The following is an 18,058-nucleotide window of genomic DNA, read 5'->3' as shown; positions in this document are numbered from 1 at the left end:
AAGACCTTCAAATTGTTCTTTAGTCTATTCTGTCTGTATGATCCACTCAGGAGAAACTATTGAACATTTATTTCAGTTTGTTCTTTCTCAGCTCTCCACTACATTTCCAAACCATGTTCAAATTCTGAATATTTGCAGGAAAATAAAATATTTCCAAGACTTTTCTTTTAAAAAGTTTTTGAGTTTAGTAGTTAATTTTTAGTGATACTATAACTTCCAGTAGAAAACTCTCAAGTTACGACAATGATTTTCAGATAGAGGATATATAATGGTATTTTTAAACATTTGAATGTTTCTTCCCATTACATAATTACCAGTTGTTTAGTATAATGAAGTTAAAACATACTTTATTTCAAATTTCTATGCTTTGTGAGCAGGAGAACTTTTTGGTTCCACCTTGTTTCTTAATTTATTTCTTATTCCAGTGTCTCTCTACCATAAGGTATCAGTGTGGGTAAGATACACATAAAAATAAGGTACTAGAGACTGATAAAAACAGAATCACAAATCTGATGCAAAATGAAACTTCTATATTCTCAACTATTCTATTAATATCTCCAGTTCAATATACACATTCGGAGCTATTCTATATATTGAACGCCTTCTGGGCTTGGAAGCAAATCGAGCTGATTATCATAATCTGTCACTTCCCACCATTTAATTTATTGACTGTATTGTCAATACTTTCAGAACAGGTCAGAAAACTGGAAATTCTTCTCCATTAATAATTTTTTTTAGTTGTTTTTCCAAAAATATTTCCAGTTGAATCAGAAGTAGAGGAAAAAACAATGCATGCCTGTTTGTTTGTGGTTTGTTTTTTATTTGTTTGTTTTGTGGTTTTTTGTTTGTTTTGTTTTGTTTTGTTGGTTTTGGGGTTTTTTTTTGTAAAAATATAGATAGGAAAAAATTTGTTTCAGGAGAATTACTGTCTATTTTTTTCAGCTTGCCAGCTGTCTGGGCCTCATTTTCACTTTGTCTCCAAAGGCAGCTGGCAAACTATCCCTTTTTTTTTTTTTTGGCTTACTATACTAAACTCTATTTTTTTTTTCCTGTGCAAACTTGAACTTCTACAATATAAAATTCAAGTTTAAAGGACATTTTCTGCTAAAACATTTCCAGTGGCACTAACTATATCAGTCCTTTAAATGAACACCCTTCCTCTCTGTTCCCCACATCCCATCTATTTGGGGGTTCCATTTTTTATAATAATCAGGACTGATACATTTTATTTTAAAGAGAGTACAAAAAAGTCTCTCCATATTGGAAACAGTAGAATAACCAGCTCAGAGTAAAAAAATCACTCTAATATCTGCAAGGTATGATCCACATCTCACTGAATTAACAGAACGTTAACCGTTAACTTCAGAGAATTTTATATGAGTTATCTACTTAATGTCTTCTACAAGAATCCCTGAGATATAAAAAACAAGCCTCTATGGCTTTAACAGTCAATGGAAATACTCAGCTTTGAACTTCAGCCATCATAACAGATCACAATGAGTTTAGCGGCAGTGCTGATTCAAAGTATTTCCCTCTCTCCTACAACTCCATATTTCTCTTTCTGCATCCTCAGTTGTGCCCATACATGAGAATAAGCTAGTAAACTGCAGCAGATACAATTTTGCTGCCAAAACCAGTATGTAGATCAATGAGGGAGTAAGTCTAGTACTATTAAGGAACTGTTAATATGCATTATCTTGCATAAAGTGCAGCAATAATATAAGGTTTCTAGTTCTTTAAATAACTTTTTTAGAGCCAGTTTAGATTTTTCTACATAATGCTACTTGTGTTTTATCATGAGCTGGATATATATCAGTTCTCCTGGACCCATGACTCTTCTTTTCCCACATTTAATTTCAACGTATCTTCTTTTGAAGTTTCTTTTTGAGCTTGACCCATTTGATGGCAGCTCTCTGTGTCTCTTTTCTTATAACATTCCTGTCCTTGGTGGTCAAGGTTGCAATTTGGCTGACATAATAACACTGCCAGAAACTGATGTGACTATTAATGAGGTAAAAGATCCGTGAAGTCAGCAAACATATTTTAAAGTAACGACTCAATGGTGAAAAATACAGAAGAGAAGTGACATAAAGAAACAACGAATGGAGAAAAGAATACAATTACTAAATTAAGGGGAGAAAGAATGGAGAGAAGGAGGACTAACAAAAGTTTCAATAATGGATTGAAAGGTTACACAGACTGAACGAAATAGGAACATATGCATATGCAGTGTGAACCAGATGTGAATGACTGGGGAAGCAATAAGAAATAGAAATGAGGTGATAATTTTCTTCTTCATTTGTTTTCTACCTTATATTTAGCCTTCTATATTAAGAACACAAACAGGTAATACAGAAAAAAAACTATGATTAATTTTATTATTTTCTTTTTTTTTCCTTCAGTTATACTTTCATAATTTATCTTAAATTTTATCTGCCTTAAAATGCAGATATATTATGATATATTTATTATTACAAAATTAAATTAAAAAATGTATTACCTCTTCTAACAAGCATTGCTCCTGTTAGTTGGATATGATATTTACGGATTATAAACAAACTTTTCAATTTCAACAGGATTTGAAAGACAGATCTTCATCTGAACATGAAATTATTTGCTTAAACATACTGTAAGCAATCAATACTGAGTAGTAATAGAAAATATTAGTATTTCTTCAAGACCAAGGGTCACACGCCTCAGGAATCTAGAAATAAGATTCAAAAGTCCCAGAGTCACTCTTGTGTAAGAAAATATAATACTATTGCAATACAGATATGCTTTAAAATTATTTTTAAAAAATTCTTCCAAAATCAAGGAAAAAATCCAAAATTAAGATTCTAAAAATCATGTTCAAAGAAATTCCAAAATAAAAAGGCATAAATGTGTGCCAACTTGAATTTGGGATGATGTTGTAACTTAGAAGTGTTTTGAAAGTGTTCCATCATTTATCTTTCAAGTGTAGCTTCTTATTATTTTTGTAGAAAACATGGAAATACTTCTTATGTCATATTTTTGAAGGAAATAGCTCATAGAGATATTTTACAGAATATTATCACTAGATTCTGGAAATTTCCAAGCCTAGCATCCATAACATGGGAATGAAAGAGGCATTTTTAAATCTAAAAGTTAAAAATTTAGAATACATTTATAATAGATTTTCTCTCTATAATGACAACAGGCTTTGAGGTGTTAGTATCTCAGAATTTATATAACTCTTATGCATTATATGTCTACAAACAGACACTATTTTTTATTTTGAAGGGACGATTTCTCAAAACTTCAGTGTAATAGACATAATCTAGAAAAAAAAAAAAAGAGGAAGTTTTAGTGGTAAAATAATCCAGCCGTTTCCCAAATTACACTAACCTAATTACTGGGTTGGAGAGCTTAATGGGGGGCACAGGCTAGTGTTTCCTGAACTGTACTGTGTACTTCTTTATAAAGCTGCATAGGAAGCACTTGAGGGAATGTAATTTGCTTCTGAAGGGAAGCAGTACAGCAGTTCGAGTGTCACTGCACTCGAGCTAATGAGAACAACAACGCTAACTAGAAGAGCAGGACTCAGACGGGGGAGGTTCCCATACTCTTCCATCCTGTTTTATATCTACTCAAAGCCTTAAAAACCTTGATAGAGAGCTCAATGCAGGCCCAGTAAGACAGACGAGGCTTGAGAAGAATGGCTGTGCTATAAAGACAGGCTAAGGGAACTGAATTTCTTTAGCATGGAAAAACCAACTGTTTGCTGTCTTTGACTCTCAAATGTAGCACTACTGAAAAGACAGACTAATCTAAGAGATGCACAGTGTAGGACAAAAGGCATAAGTTGCACAAGGGAAATTAACATGCTTCACCATGAGAGCAGTGAAGTCCCAGAACAGGATGCCAAGAGAGCCAGTGAAATCTCCATCCTTGGAGATTTTTCAAAATTCCAGTGGACAAGCCCTCTACTGATCTAATCTAACGTTGACATTAGCTCAGCTTTGAGGTAGAGGTGGGACTACATGGCCTCCACATAACCCTCCCAATCTAATTTCTTGGTGGTCCTTTTCTCAGTCACTGTGAAGGCTGAGGAGTTTAGCTAGTTAATGTTTGCAAAACATAATACAGGCACCAACATCTTGATGAATTTACTGCCAAGATGCTGTGGAAGGCGTGAAAGAGTAGGGGCTGAAGTATTTATTTTTATTAAATAAAAGCTTCAATGTAGGCAAGAATGTTCCATAACTGCAGTGTCACTGAGATGAAAAATACTGTTAGTCATATTTGCAAAATACCCTCCAGAAAAGCCATTTGCCTTTTTACATATACATATACACACACACACAAAGTAAAAATGTTACTTTTATAACATTGGCAAAACTTCTTGTTTTCTTTGGTGAGCTCTTGAGTCAAATAATGAAGAAATGGAAAAAAAAATAGACTAAAACGGGTTTCTCTGCCTGGGTTACAGTTATCTCAGACAAGCAATGTTCAAACAGTCTGCAAGAACATAAGGACTCAGAGCAGCCTACACTACTGCTGTCAAAAGAATGACTTTTACTGCCTAAAGAAATATCTGGCATTACTATAAAACTCTCTATATTATTGCATCACTGATCAGATGAGCAAAGGACAAACTCACTGATTCTTTTCCATTCTTCCTAGAAGGCTATGATATTTCTGCTGTGGAATATAACTTAGGTATTATAAAAGGAGTATCAATATGATTCAAATTATTAACTCAGATAGTAAAATTTCTGAAAAAGACAGTCACTGGTTCCAACTTTAACTCAGACAAGAAGTAAAATTTCTTTTCACAGTTGCCCCCTTACATCATAGATATATAACAAAACCACAACTATCAAAAAGGTTGCAGAAAATGTGCTCCATAAGCTCATGAAGTAAATATTACTTCCAAGCTATGTTACGATTTCCTGAAGCTTATGTCACTATGTTTTAATAACACTATACAGCAATCGAAAATAAACGCTGAGTCTCAAATCCACCTTCTCTATATTAGGCTTAAATTTTAAGTGGGTAACTCTCACTCTGATTCACCCTTTCCATCACCCTTCTTGACTATCTTTTCACCTCTACCAACTCTTGACTGTCCAAATCAAGCAGTTATCCAGATTTAGAAAAACCAGGACCGTTAAACTACTCATCTCACAAACACTGAGGAAAACCTCAGCATTTAATTCTCTTTCAGGCCTTCCTTCATAGTAGTTATTTAGTTTCAAACCCTGCCTATACTTTTAGTTAATGGCCTGTCCATTTAGCCTGTTTGACATTTATGATTCCACACTAAGGAAAAGGCTTGACAGGCAGTGTAAGAGTACTAGTGCACTTGATGTTTAAGCTGGATTCGGCATTGGCAAACAGATTGCAAAATGAATAAGATGAGATAATAAAATCTGTATTTTGATAGGAACCACTTAGACTGGATGAGGGAAGGTGTCAGAGAGACCGGCTGGGAGACAAAGTAGAGTTTAGCAAGGAGATTAGAGAGAAGGTACAGACAGATGGAGAATGTGAACAGAAATTGAACCAAGAGCTGGATTCAGTCTGTACAAAATGCAAGAAGCTCTGGAGGTGGAGAGCCAAAAGGCAGGCTTCCTCTGTAGTCTCATACAGAGGGAGAGGAGGAATACAAAGAGACAAGTTTCAGACTTTGCATCAAAGTTTCACAGAGAAATCTAAGCCATATCCTGTGACAATGTTTCAGACTTACCGCGGTATTTGGAGTTGCTAAATGGCTGCCTTAGTCATCACAGCACTGAGCAAAATGGCTTCTGTTAATTCCTGTCTCCTATCTTCATTCTAAAGGTGGAGACTGTAAGCACTTACCATTCCATTACGGATTCCATTCCCTGAGCTGAATGTTGCAGCATGCAAATAACTTTTCTGAGTTTCTGAAAAAATTTACCAGTGTTCAACTCCTTCTTGGTAACAAGAAGGGAGTTGAACAAAACTGGAAATTATTTGGAGAAATTGAACTGAGAAGACAAGCACAAAGGAAAAACTATCTTGGTCTCTCCAGGTCAGATTTGAGAACTGTTGACAGGATAGTTTCTGAAAGTCTAAGTTTGTGTCAACAAAGCCAATCTTGTTCTGTAAACAAGAAGTTTGCACTATGATGTCCATGCATCAGCAGCCATTCAACTTAAAATAATGCTGGGACAAACAGCATCAGCCACATCACCCAAGTTGCAGAAGGCAAAAGTAGGGACTGGGAGAATGAAGAACTGCCCACTGTAGCAGAAAAGTAGGTTTGAGACCATCTAAGGAACCTGAAAGTGCGTAAATCCATGGGACTCGATGAGATGCATCAATGGCTCCTGAGGGAACTGGTGGATGGAGATGCCAAATCGCTGTCCATCATATTTAAGAAGTCATGGCAGTCCAGTGAAATTCCTGATGACTGGAAAAGAGGTGAGATAACCCCCATTTTTAAAAAGGAGAACAAGGAAGACCTGGGAAACTATAGGCTGGTCAGCCTCACCATCTGGCAAGGTCATGGAGCAGATTCTCCTGGAAACCATGTTAAGGCACATGGAAAATAAGAAGGTGACTGGTGACAGACAACATGACTTCACTAAGGGCAAAGCATGCCTGAAAAATTTGGTGGTCTTCTATGATGGTGTTACAGTATTGCTGGACAAGGGACCTGGAATTGTGCAAAGCATTTGACACTCTCCTGCACGACATCCTCCTATCTAAACTGGAGAGACATGATGGACAGATCACTCAGTGGATAACAAATTGCCTGGATGGCTGCACTCAGAGAGTGGTAGTCAATGGTTCAATGTCCAGATGGAGACCAGTGATGAGTGGTGTTCCTCAGGGGTGGGTATTGGGCCTAGCCCTGTTTAACATCGTTGTTGGTAACATGGACAGTAGGATAGAGTGCACCCTCAGCAAGTTCGCCAATGACACCAGGTTGTGTGGTGAGGTCGATACACTGGAGGGAAGAGATGCCATCCAAAGAGACCTTGACAGGCTGGAGAGGTGGGCTCGTGCAAACCTCATGAAGTTCAACCAGGCCAAGTGCAAGGTCCTGCACATGGGTTGGGGCAATCCCAGGCTCAAATACCGGCTGAGTGGAGAACGGATTGTGACTAATCCTGAGGAGAAGGATTTGGGTGTGCTGGTGAATGAGAAGCTCAACATGAGGCAGCAATGCACGCTTGCAGCCCAGAAAGGAAACTGCATCCTGGGCTGCATCAAAAGAAGTGTGGCCAGCAGGTTGACGGAGGTGATCCTGCCCCTCTACTCCGCTCTTGTGAGACCCCACCTGGAGTACTGTGTCCAGTTCTGGAGCCTCCAACACCAGAAGGATGTGCACCTGTCAGAGGGATTCCAGAGGAGGGCTAGGAAGATGATAAGAGGGCTGGAGCACCTCTCCTATGAGGACAGGCTGAGAGAGTTGCGGCTGTTCAGCCTCGAGAAGAGAAGGTTCCAGGAAGACCTTATATCGGGCTTCCAGTACCTAAATGGGGTTTATAAGAAAGATGAGGAGAAACTCTTTAGCATGGCCTGTTGTGAAAGGATGAGGAGTAATGGTTTTAAAGTAGAAGAGGCATATTCAGACTAGACATGAGGAAAAATTTTTTACAATGACAGTGGTGGAAGACTGGAACAGGTTGCCCAGAGAGGTGGTAGATACCCCATCCCTGGAAACATTCAAGGCCAGGTTAGACAGGGCTCTGAGCAACCTGATCTAGTTGAAGATGCCCCTGCTCCTTGCAAGGGGGTTGGACTAGATGACCTTTAAAGGTCCTTTTCAACTCTAACTATTCTATGATTCTATGATTCTAAATGGAGACTGTGACACTGAGGCCATTCAGATTATAGAAAGAGCCTTACATGGTCTGAGTGATTAATTTACTGGAGCAGTCTGTGACAAATGCTGTATCAATACAAATGGACAGCAATGATGTGGATGATAATGTGTAAGAAGAGGCATGAATACTAAAGAAAATTGTATTTAATTTTAGAATTAATTTTTTAAAGATAATGCTATTACTCACATTGTTCAAGATATTATTGGCTTGGAAGGGAAATCAGTCATGTAGGCTATCTATCCCTTTATGTTATCCTAATATTTGGATACAACACAGTTTCACAGAAATATATTGATTCTAAGGCTTTTGTGCTACTGTAGTTTTATTTTTTGTTTATATCCACTAAGTATCCCAGGCCACAAATTGAGATAATCCATTTCCTGTGTCCAGTGGATGTGAGGAGTGGTTAGTAGCTGTCCTATTTACAATAATGTTTAACACCATGAAAGACTGTTATCTTGTTCAGCTTTGGTTTTCTTTCTAGATCAACACAGCTAGATCCTTCAGCCTTTCAACTAATGTCTTTATCCTTTCTCTTTTACTCAAGTTCGAATTTTTTGAGTCTCGCTAACTCTTAAGCGGTGATGACCTAAACTGCATAAGGCATTGTAGATGAAGTCTCACCAACCACTGAGCAGGGCAGAACAATTACAACACATACCTTACACATGCACTAGTTGTCAGCATTTCCTAAGAATACCACTGACTTTCATGCAAACACCTCATATTTTTGAATCATATTAAGTATCAACTTTTGCTATTATACCTGAACATTTCAGTACTGCTATTGCCTAAGCAGATATATTTCTGAATATTTCCTTTTTCCTTTTGCACCTATAGTGTCTGTATCATTACTGAATTTTATTTTGGAACATTGCTCTGAATTGCAATTCTGCTTTCCAAAGTAATTTGATCTGCAAATGCTATACGGGTGCTTTCTCCACACTCTAAATTGCAATTGAATTATTAAGAGTCAAGTCTATGACAAATCCTTGTTTGACCTACTTAAAACTGCTTTCCAGTTTCACAGTGACCAATTTGACCTAAGATATCTAGTTCCAGCTGGCAGATGGAAAATAAACTTCCACTGAAAAACAGTAATTACAAAAATTTTAGTTTATCAATAAATAATGTTGTTCCAGAGTAAGAAAGTAAAGAACTACAGTAGAAGGGACTATTTTTATCAATATTTCATCCTAAAATTTGATTTAGCAGCATCAATATGTAAACTCATATGCATACATCTAGTTTAATTAATAATTGTAAACAGTTCTTTATCTTAACAATTTTTTTTTTAATATGAAATCACTGACTCTGAAAATCAATGCCTGAACAGAAGGATTCTGAGGATCAGAACCAATGTAAAGTTAGTTCTAACATAGACAAGCCTTTTTAATTAGAAAAAATAAACAAACCTGTTATGTGTTATTAGCCCACACTGCAATTAGAAATACTGATTACACAAGAGAATCTGGCCTAGTCAGTATTTCCAGAGATGAGAAGTAAAACTTCTGAGCTCTGCTAGATGATTTACGAAGTTAATAATGCAGTGACGAGTATTAACAAGACACATCTAGCTCAAAGATTACTGGCTACCTTCATTTAATCCTCTTTTTATTTTTACTTTTTGAGGTGATCGTATGGGACATAACTAGCTCTGCAGCTATTTTTCATATTTTTCTTTAGAGGAAAATACAGAGTTTTGAAGTTTTTAGTAGCTCATATGCTAAAAGTAAATTAATCTCCAGGGACAAGTATGTCCTTGAATAAAGTATCCCTAAGTAACAGAATTTAATGGAAATGCACCTCTTTAAATTCTAAATAACTGATTGTACAAAATAATTATCACAATACTGACATTCCTTGAACTGTTTCTAAAAAAAAAAACCCAAAATAAAAAAAAAAAACAAGGGGAATTTAAAATGCACTGATTTTTGTTAAAGGAACGTCCTAGAGGCCTCATATGCAAAGGAAAGGTAACGATTCGCACAGTGGAGAATGAACAGGCACATAGAACATTTTTTTATTGTTCTGAATATTTTGCTGTATTTAATTATATCTAATCATAAGTTTTGGATGCACTGTGGTTTGGGGTTTTTTTTTTTCAGTAATCTTCATATAGGACATATGAGCTATCATGAGGTTTTGCCAGTCTTCGATCACTTCCAAGCAACACCAATCATACTTGGCTGATCAAGACAATATTTTACAAACTTAAAAATATTTTAATAAAATGATGGGGAAAAGTGTTGGAATTAAAGCTTGTTTTGTTATGAAATGAGGTTTGGACTACTTTGACAAGAACAAATGGATTTTTTTCTAGTTAGGGCACATTGCTACAGTTTGCAGTGATGTTTTCATGCATGCAAATTAGATTCCTTCTGGAGAAAACTAAATAGGAAGCTCCATCATAACTGTATCTCAAATGTGCTCAAATCCCAGTAGGGAAAACCAGTACAAACAATGACAGTCCAAACATGGCCTCTCTCCACACACAAAATTCAAAGTATTCCTAAAATGGATAACCAGGAAAACCAAGCCAGCTGGAAATGAGTGGAAAGATATTATTGTTCCTTTATTCTTCTTTGTCTTCTATGGAAGATAAAAGAGTGAGGAATGGGATTTGTGGCTAGGGGTGTTTTTTAAATGTGTATATGACAGCTGGCTTAAGAGGAAGATGGATAAGCTGACAGCAGGTGAGAAAAGGTCCAAGTAACAGAAAATCTAGGCTCTTTGTCAACTCTGCTGTAAATCTCACGCTTTACAAAAGATTGTTAAGGACATCCTTTAAAAAGAGTGAATACCATAGTGATTTTCTATTATGCATGAATGTCTCTTGGTTGAATCCAGAAGGAGCAAAACCAACTAATTGAAAAGTATCAAGCAACAGACTGACCCAGTTAAATGTGCTTTAGACAACAATGTTTATATTCTATGTCGACCAAATGTGGGGTATTTTCTGTTTTGAAGACCTGACAGAAGGAAAAAGATGCTTCATTTGAGTCACATAAATGTTATTCCTAACAATTTCAAATACAGCACAGGAAGCAGTAGCTTGAAATGTTAGCAGGACTCTAAATTGTAAATAATTCAGACCAGTAGTGGAAAAAGTAATCTTAAGTCTAGCTCAAAGCACATAGTTAAAGGAGAAGATGGATAAGGCCTATATTTTTCTTTACACAGGAATGTCTAGAATTGGTTATAGATGTGAGAGAGATCATCTTCTTAACTCAGCTTCCAGTGAATCTGTTTGACACACAGAAAAAGTGTGTGACCTGATATTCAAGCACAAAAGGAACTCAGTACGTACATCTACACCTTCTCTGGATTGCTAGTCTGAATTCAATCTCAAAATAAGATCTCCTGTCCACAAGCAATGCATCAGCCTCATATGTAGCTGCAGGGTACTCTCAAGGGATGCAAGAACCTGTGTGCCTAATTAGACCTGGTGACTTAGCCTACTGCTAAGTGTGTTAACAACCATCAGGCAGACTCAGATATTCAGTTCAAAGACTGCCTGCATACCATATGAACCATGCAAATCAAACTGCTCCCGGGCTGTTCTTTGAGACTGGTGAATGCATGGCCAAAATGAAGGACTAGTTATCACCAGTGCCTGAAGAAGAGTTTCATTAAACCACAGCCCTCAGATGTCACTTAGAAGCAAACGAAAAGAAAATCAAAACAAAAACTTTGCACTTTAAATCTAGGTTACTTTAACATACTACCAAAGATGGTTCCTCACTCAATACCCCTTAAACTCAAATAGCTCTTGTTTCTGCAAGAAGCAATGACTTCTTTATATTCAAATACAACTTTTACAGAAAACAAAATGTTCTTCCTTTTTTTTTCCTAGTCTGAATTATGGGACTAAACTGGAAAATTAAAGTCATTGAATTAAGCCTTTTGCAGTTACAAAGCTGTGACAATCTATCTCAGACCACAAAACATTTCTGAATATTTTGCAATAAATTTAAGAGCTATAACAAAGTACCAACTCCTTTTAGCTGGAATTAAGCCCAGATAACAAGAAAACAAGTGAAATCTCAACGACCTGAACTCCAACAATAGAAGAAATTTGTTACCTGAAATTCTGGCATAACACTAAGAAATGAACCTACTCCTTTCTCCTGAGGAAAGTAAACAAACAGAAATACTCAACTTCAAACCAGGTAATTATCTCTACTCTTTCTCTCTCTTCTTTACCCAAGCAGAACATTCCTTATTGAAATACAAGTCTGCTGACCAGCTTAGTCCTGAATAAACAAGCAAAACATAATGGATACGATATATGGAAAGCTTTAATTCTACTGGGAGCAACTATCCTGTTTACCCTCTCAGCACCCAGATGTACAGCACATCTAACACAGCAAAGGACAGCCCAAACCACTGAAGTCCTAACGTTTAGTGTTAAAGTTGAAAACTTTACAATACCATAGAAGATGAAATATAGATTCATGTGCTTTGTTTTAATTACTTTTAAATGTATGTCATTTAAAGAAATTTACACTTTAAAAATAATCATGAAGTCACTTCTGCTCTTACTACAGCAATAGAGAAAGTCCTGCAACTCTCACCTAAATAAAGAGACAATCTTTTGGGATTTTGCTTGAAATAATTACCTTTTTTTTTACTACAGTATACAGATTTTAATTATATTTGCCTTAAAATGGCAGCAACTCCAGATGAAAAATCTGAGAAAAGTCTCTGTTAACTCTCTTAATAAACAGATTGATAGAATTTGTTCTAAGTGTTGAAGCTTAAATGTACAATTTCTACCTTAAAGCTGACAGGCTGTTGACAGATATGTCTTTGCATTAGTTTCATAAATATAAACACTTCTGCTGAGTCTTTATGCACTGCTCAGCTGTAGATGTGATATGTATGTGACAGCTCACATGCAAGATCTTTTGCAATTTCCTTCACTTTAGTTGAGCTGGCATTTTTCATGCAAAGGCAAAAGGAAGACAACTTCCATCTTTGATTACACATACACAATGTGTACAAGTGCCGAAGTTGACTGTGACTGGCATGTGACTTGATTGTGTGATGCACTTGTGTAAAGCTATTTCTTTATTAAACTAGACAGGTACTCACAATTTTTTTCTTGCTGCTGAATGGACAAATTTCAATCTCTGCTTCCAAGCCCTACTAACACTTCCCTCATGGAAACTACTGCTTTGCACTCTGTGGAATCCTGCCATGCTGGACTGCTGGACAGTCTATCAAATTCAGTGCTGGGAGCTCATTGCAACTGGGAGCTCATTGCAACTGGGAGCTCAAGTGGTGCAAAGCTCACAAAACAGGAAAATTAGGTACCTTTGCAAAATATCAGTTCCAGGTGGGTGACTTCCAGAGCTTTTTTTTTGCTGCTGACAACCTATAGCTCACAATTTTTACTCGACAAACTACACTTGATTACTAATCTATATCACAGTGATGTACAGCACACAAGAACTATCAAAGGGACAGAATGGAAAGCATTACTTTTACTTTGGATTAATGGGAAGCCACCATTCATGTTCATACACAGACAATGTCTATGATAGATAGACAATGAAAATGTAATGTAAACACGTAACTTGTTATCTGAAAATATCTGGATACTTATTATGTGATTAGCTGCCAGGCTATTTTTAATCTTTTCACTTATACTAGATTAGGTAAAACATTGTAATAATTTCCTATAAAAGACACATTAAAGAAGTAAATAAAAATATTTTTAAAGCAGCAGTTCTAAACCACAGAGATATAATTTAATCATCTTATTCTTCATATTACTTTTTCTTGAAATGTTGTGATAAATACATTTTTCAATGGAAGAAGTATGTGAATGATGAAAGTGCATGGCCTGAAGGACAAGGTATGATTCCACTGTAATCCTTAGAAAGACACCAATTTTATTCTTACCCCTTTAGTCCCATGATTGCATAAGGATCATCTTTTTTGATAAACTGTCATAAAAAGAAGTCTGTGAAACATATACATGAACACCCTTTTCAGTCGCGATGTTTATGAATGCAGACAAAGGCATAACCCTGAAACAAGCACTATTAAAAAAGTGATAGGATATTCTTCTATGCAAAAAATATTCATATACAGACTCCATTTCCCTAAGGTAGTGAAAGATCAATATTTCATTTCCTTTTATGTTCAGCTCTAGTAAATTCTCTTTTCCAATGTGAGCTGTTTCATAAGTTTTCCTGCACTGAACTTCACGGTTTAGAATGATATAAAGAGGTGGTGGATGCCCCATCCCTGGAAATATTCAAGGCCAGGCTGGTGGGGCTTTGAGCAACCGGATCTAGTTGAGATGTCTCTGCTCCTTCCAACCCAAACTTATTTTATGAAAGCAGCCATAATGGTCATGGGAGGTTTGCAGAGCAGCTTCCTCACCATCTGCCGCATGACACAGTGTAGCCCACTTTATATCCATGGAAGTTTTTTTTCTTTCCCTGCACTTGCCTCTTTGCAGCCTGTGTCCACCTCATTTATTTAGACTGTAAATAAATAACTTTGAGACACGGGCTATGTGCTGCCAGATGGCTGCATACTAATAAGAACAATATAGATCATTACAGTTTGGGCTCAAGGTAAAATGATAATAAACACATAGGTAAACAATAAATGATGATTTACAAGCCCTTTGTTTCCATGTCTCATTAATAAATACTGTATGTAGTCAAACTCTACTGTAAAGGTCTTTAAACAATCAGTTCTTTATAGAAAAATATACTACCCATCATACAAAGTATACAATTCATATCAAATATATATGTATCCATGAAATAAATTAACTGAATGATTTGTCCTCTGTAATAGTTTCACTATACTAACAGTTATTTCACAATATTATACCTACTCTCCAATACCTAGTAGAACCCAACACTTTCTGACTCATGAGCAACGTTCTTCAAGGTCTTTTGCAAACCCTCTACATGAAATTTTAGTGCTTGTGTTACAGTTTCCCTCACTGTGCTAATCCTGCATTAGGGAATGATGTTGATATGGAGTGCCAATGCCATGACTAGTTTTCCCTTCAAACTTCCAAGTACTGTTTTCCAAGCAGTAACAGCATAGAAAGCATCTAATATTCACACAAATACGTGAAGCTGCAGAAACTGCTACAGATAATTCTGCATTTGAAACCAACCACAAATTATCATAGAGAACAAACCCTCTTTATTCTATTCAGCCTGCACCAGTCACTCATGTATTCACAGATAACTGAACATAAAAGATAAGAATTTCTGAAGAAGTGGAAGGGCAACTGTTCTAGAGCTCTCCCAAGTATGACTGACCCTGCAACTGACAGAAGGGAATGGACTTAGACAAAACGATAGTCAACAACAAGTTTAATTATAAAGGTATTTTTTTTTAGCCAAGACCTTATTTATAAATAAAGGAATGATTCCCGAATATGAAATCTGACTTCTCAAGGAAAAGGATTACTGTAGAAATGAAAAATTTTAATTGTGATGTCAGCTTTATTCAAAATTGCCTCCTTTGACCTCATAAAAACCAGTCCTCAACACTTGCATAACTTCTTGATAATCCTCCTTATCCAAAACAAACAAACAAAAGAATGGATTTGTGATATGAGACCTTTCGGTCTGGAAGTGACAGAAGATATACACATTGGGACACAAGATTATCTACGGAATCACAAATGGCCAAGAAACCTCACAAGGGTCAAAAAGGACAGCTAACTAAAGTAATAATAAATCTGATGTTAGCTACTTCTCAGAGGGCAGATGCAGTAATTTCAAGTTAAATGCACTACAGACTGTGCCACAATATCTAAGTTCTGCATGACTAGAAAAAAAAATGCTTTTAATTTTCTGAAGAATTGGTGGCAACCACTTTATTGGCAATTAATTGCCCATGTAAAATATAAAGTGTCTTACAAATTCGGAACAAGAATTTGTTGTGGTTTTTAATGAATCTTAGTAAGACTGTAATATGGATTCCATTCTATTTCCAGATAAAGCAATGGAGCAAATAACCATTGCTTTAGACAGCAGACGTTCCTCAGGATTTTTCAGCAAGGTGTGCAAAAAGACTACATACACAGGTATTGCAAATGAGTGTGTCAGCTCTCATGCTGTACTGATAGCTGTAGAATTGCATATTAAAAAAAAAAAAAAAAAGAAAGTAAATACTTCTTACCATGAAACCCTCAGTGTAATGAAACTGAGCTCTGGAACTGTCTTCTGCTGTGGGACTCAGGGGCTTAGGGTCAGACATAGAGCGTTGCATCATCTTTGCCGCCTTTGGGCTTGATGGAGGAACCTTGGCAATGTCAGCATGCAGCATCTTCTGAGGGCTGATGTCATCAGTGATGGGTTTTTCATAGGGAACAAATGCTGACTCTATAACTTTGCTTGGTGAAACAGGTGAAATGGGTGAATACAGAACTTTGGGAGATTTGGGAGGGGAAGGGACTACCTGCAATGTGGAATCTGGACGAAGGTGGGATGAGTATCCTATCTCTAATGGTGTTGGGCGTTTTTTATCTTTCTGAGGAGATGAAGCTGACAGATATTGGGGACTTTGAGTATCCGACTCTGTTTCTGTCTGACATCCTAAACTTTCTCCTTTATATGTCTTTTCTGGAGCTGAAATGTGCTTTATGATTTCAACCTTAGCATCCAATCGGGCCCTGACTGAAGGTGTTCTTATTGTCCCTACAGGTTCTGTTTGTACTGAAATCTCTGCCACTGTCTGAACTGCAATACTAGCTACTTTGGAGAATTGTTTAGCTTTGTCTGCCTCAGTGGTACTCTCGCTGTATTTTCCTACACGAGGCTTCCTTCTGGATCTGCTAGAAAGATCCCATTCATCTTGATCTTCATCATCTGTCTGAACACTTGTATCAACACTTTTCTTACTTCTCCGTCTCCTGTTTGTGTAACCTCTGTCTGCTCCATCTTCATCATCAGTTTGCACTCCACTGTCCACTATCTTTTTGAAGCACCGGGGCTCTTCTTCTAGGGTCTCCTCAAGCTCCTCATATGGACCACGTAACTTTGGCATAGAACTTCTCTTTTTCAATTGCTTCTCCTCTCTGACATCAATATCCTTAAGAGACATTTCTGAAACAGAGCTTAGGATACCAGACCTAGGTATGTATTGGGTAATGCCATCAGACTGAACTGTATACCATGTTTGGCTTTGTGGAATTTCAATACCCAGCACTCCTGAAGCTGTAGTGGTTGCATCATCAGTAGGCCAAAACTGGCCATTTTCTGTGGCTGCATACTGTCCTTCCAAAAGTGTTTGATCCGTGGTAGTTTGTGGCGAGCCAGTTCCTGAAGGATCATAACCATACTGATATATTTGACGAATTTTTTGCTCCTCTAACTGTTGGTGGAGCTGTTGTTGAAGTTGCTGGAATTGTTCAAGTTGCAGCTGTTGCTGGGCTAATGTCTCTTGCCTCATCATAAACTGAGCTTGTCGTTCCTCCTCTTGCTGAAATAAGAGATGATGTTTCATTGATTGCAACTCCTCAAGCTTTTTTTGCACCATAAACTTTTCTTGTTCCCTAAATCTTTGAATTTCCTGACGTTCCCACTCCAGTTCCTCTGCAAAGCGCTGCTGCTTAATTTTCTCAAGCTCAAGAAGTTCACGCTCCAAATCAAGCTGCTGCTGTTTGCCTTCTTCAGGAGCAATGAGAAGGGCAACCTCGTCTTCAATTACATCTGTATAAACCTCAGATGCTGTAGTTAAAGTAGGTATCAAGTTGGTTGGCTCAGTGGTAATAGTTCCTATAGTAAGAGGTGGTAACCCTGTCTCCGTATCAATGGCAGTAATTGCACTATCTTTTTCAGCTGCCACTGTTGTCAAGAAACTGTACGATCTTGGGAGCGGTTGATTCTGTTGCAAAGTTGATAAAGAGGGCACAGAGTCAATTGTTTGGATGGTAGGTAAATCTCTGACAGTTGTACTGAAAATAGAACCGGGTTGTGTAGTGATGGCAAAAGTGGATGGGATTGGAGTCGCTACTGAAGAATAAACAACACCATTGGATGATCTTAAAACACTTCCAATGCCAAACTGGGAACCCAGAGATGATACCATTCTTGCTTGGGAATACTGTGGTGTACTGAGCCCGATGCCAGAAATCACCTGCCGAGTCTCTGGATAAGGACCAGTAGTCTTGCTTGAGTAATCCATAACCTCACCTGAAATTATAGGGCAAAGTTACAGTCCAGTCCCACAAAAGAATGCTGCTT

At 37.1% G+C, this 18,058-nt stretch overlaps 1 protein-coding gene across 2 annotated transcripts in view; it reads right to left on the bottom strand.

The window, feature by feature from the left end:
• PCLO (piccolo presynaptic cytomatrix protein) overlaps positions 1-18,058 on the bottom strand; it is a 371,716-nt gene that overhangs the window by 168,732 nt on the left and 184,926 nt on the right. For both annotated transcript variants that reach the window (XM_086745649.1, XM_086745658.1), the window contains exon 6: positions 15,993-18,007. In XM_086745649.1, the coding sequence (XP_086601775.1) occupies positions 15,993-18,007 (2,015 nt within the window). The remainder of the gene's footprint in view (positions 1-15,992; positions 18,008-18,058) is intronic.

The sequence above is a fragment of the Chlamydotis macqueenii genome, chromosome 1, assembly GCF_036417535.1.
Source record: "Chlamydotis macqueenii isolate bChlMac1 chromosome 1, bChlMac1.mat, whole genome shotgun sequence".
Classification (NCBI taxonomy): domain Eukaryota; kingdom Metazoa; phylum Chordata; class Aves; order Otidiformes; family Otididae; genus Chlamydotis; species Chlamydotis macqueenii.
The sequence above is the reverse complement of the archived record's forward strand: the minus strand, read 5'-3'. Positions and strand labels throughout refer to the sequence as shown.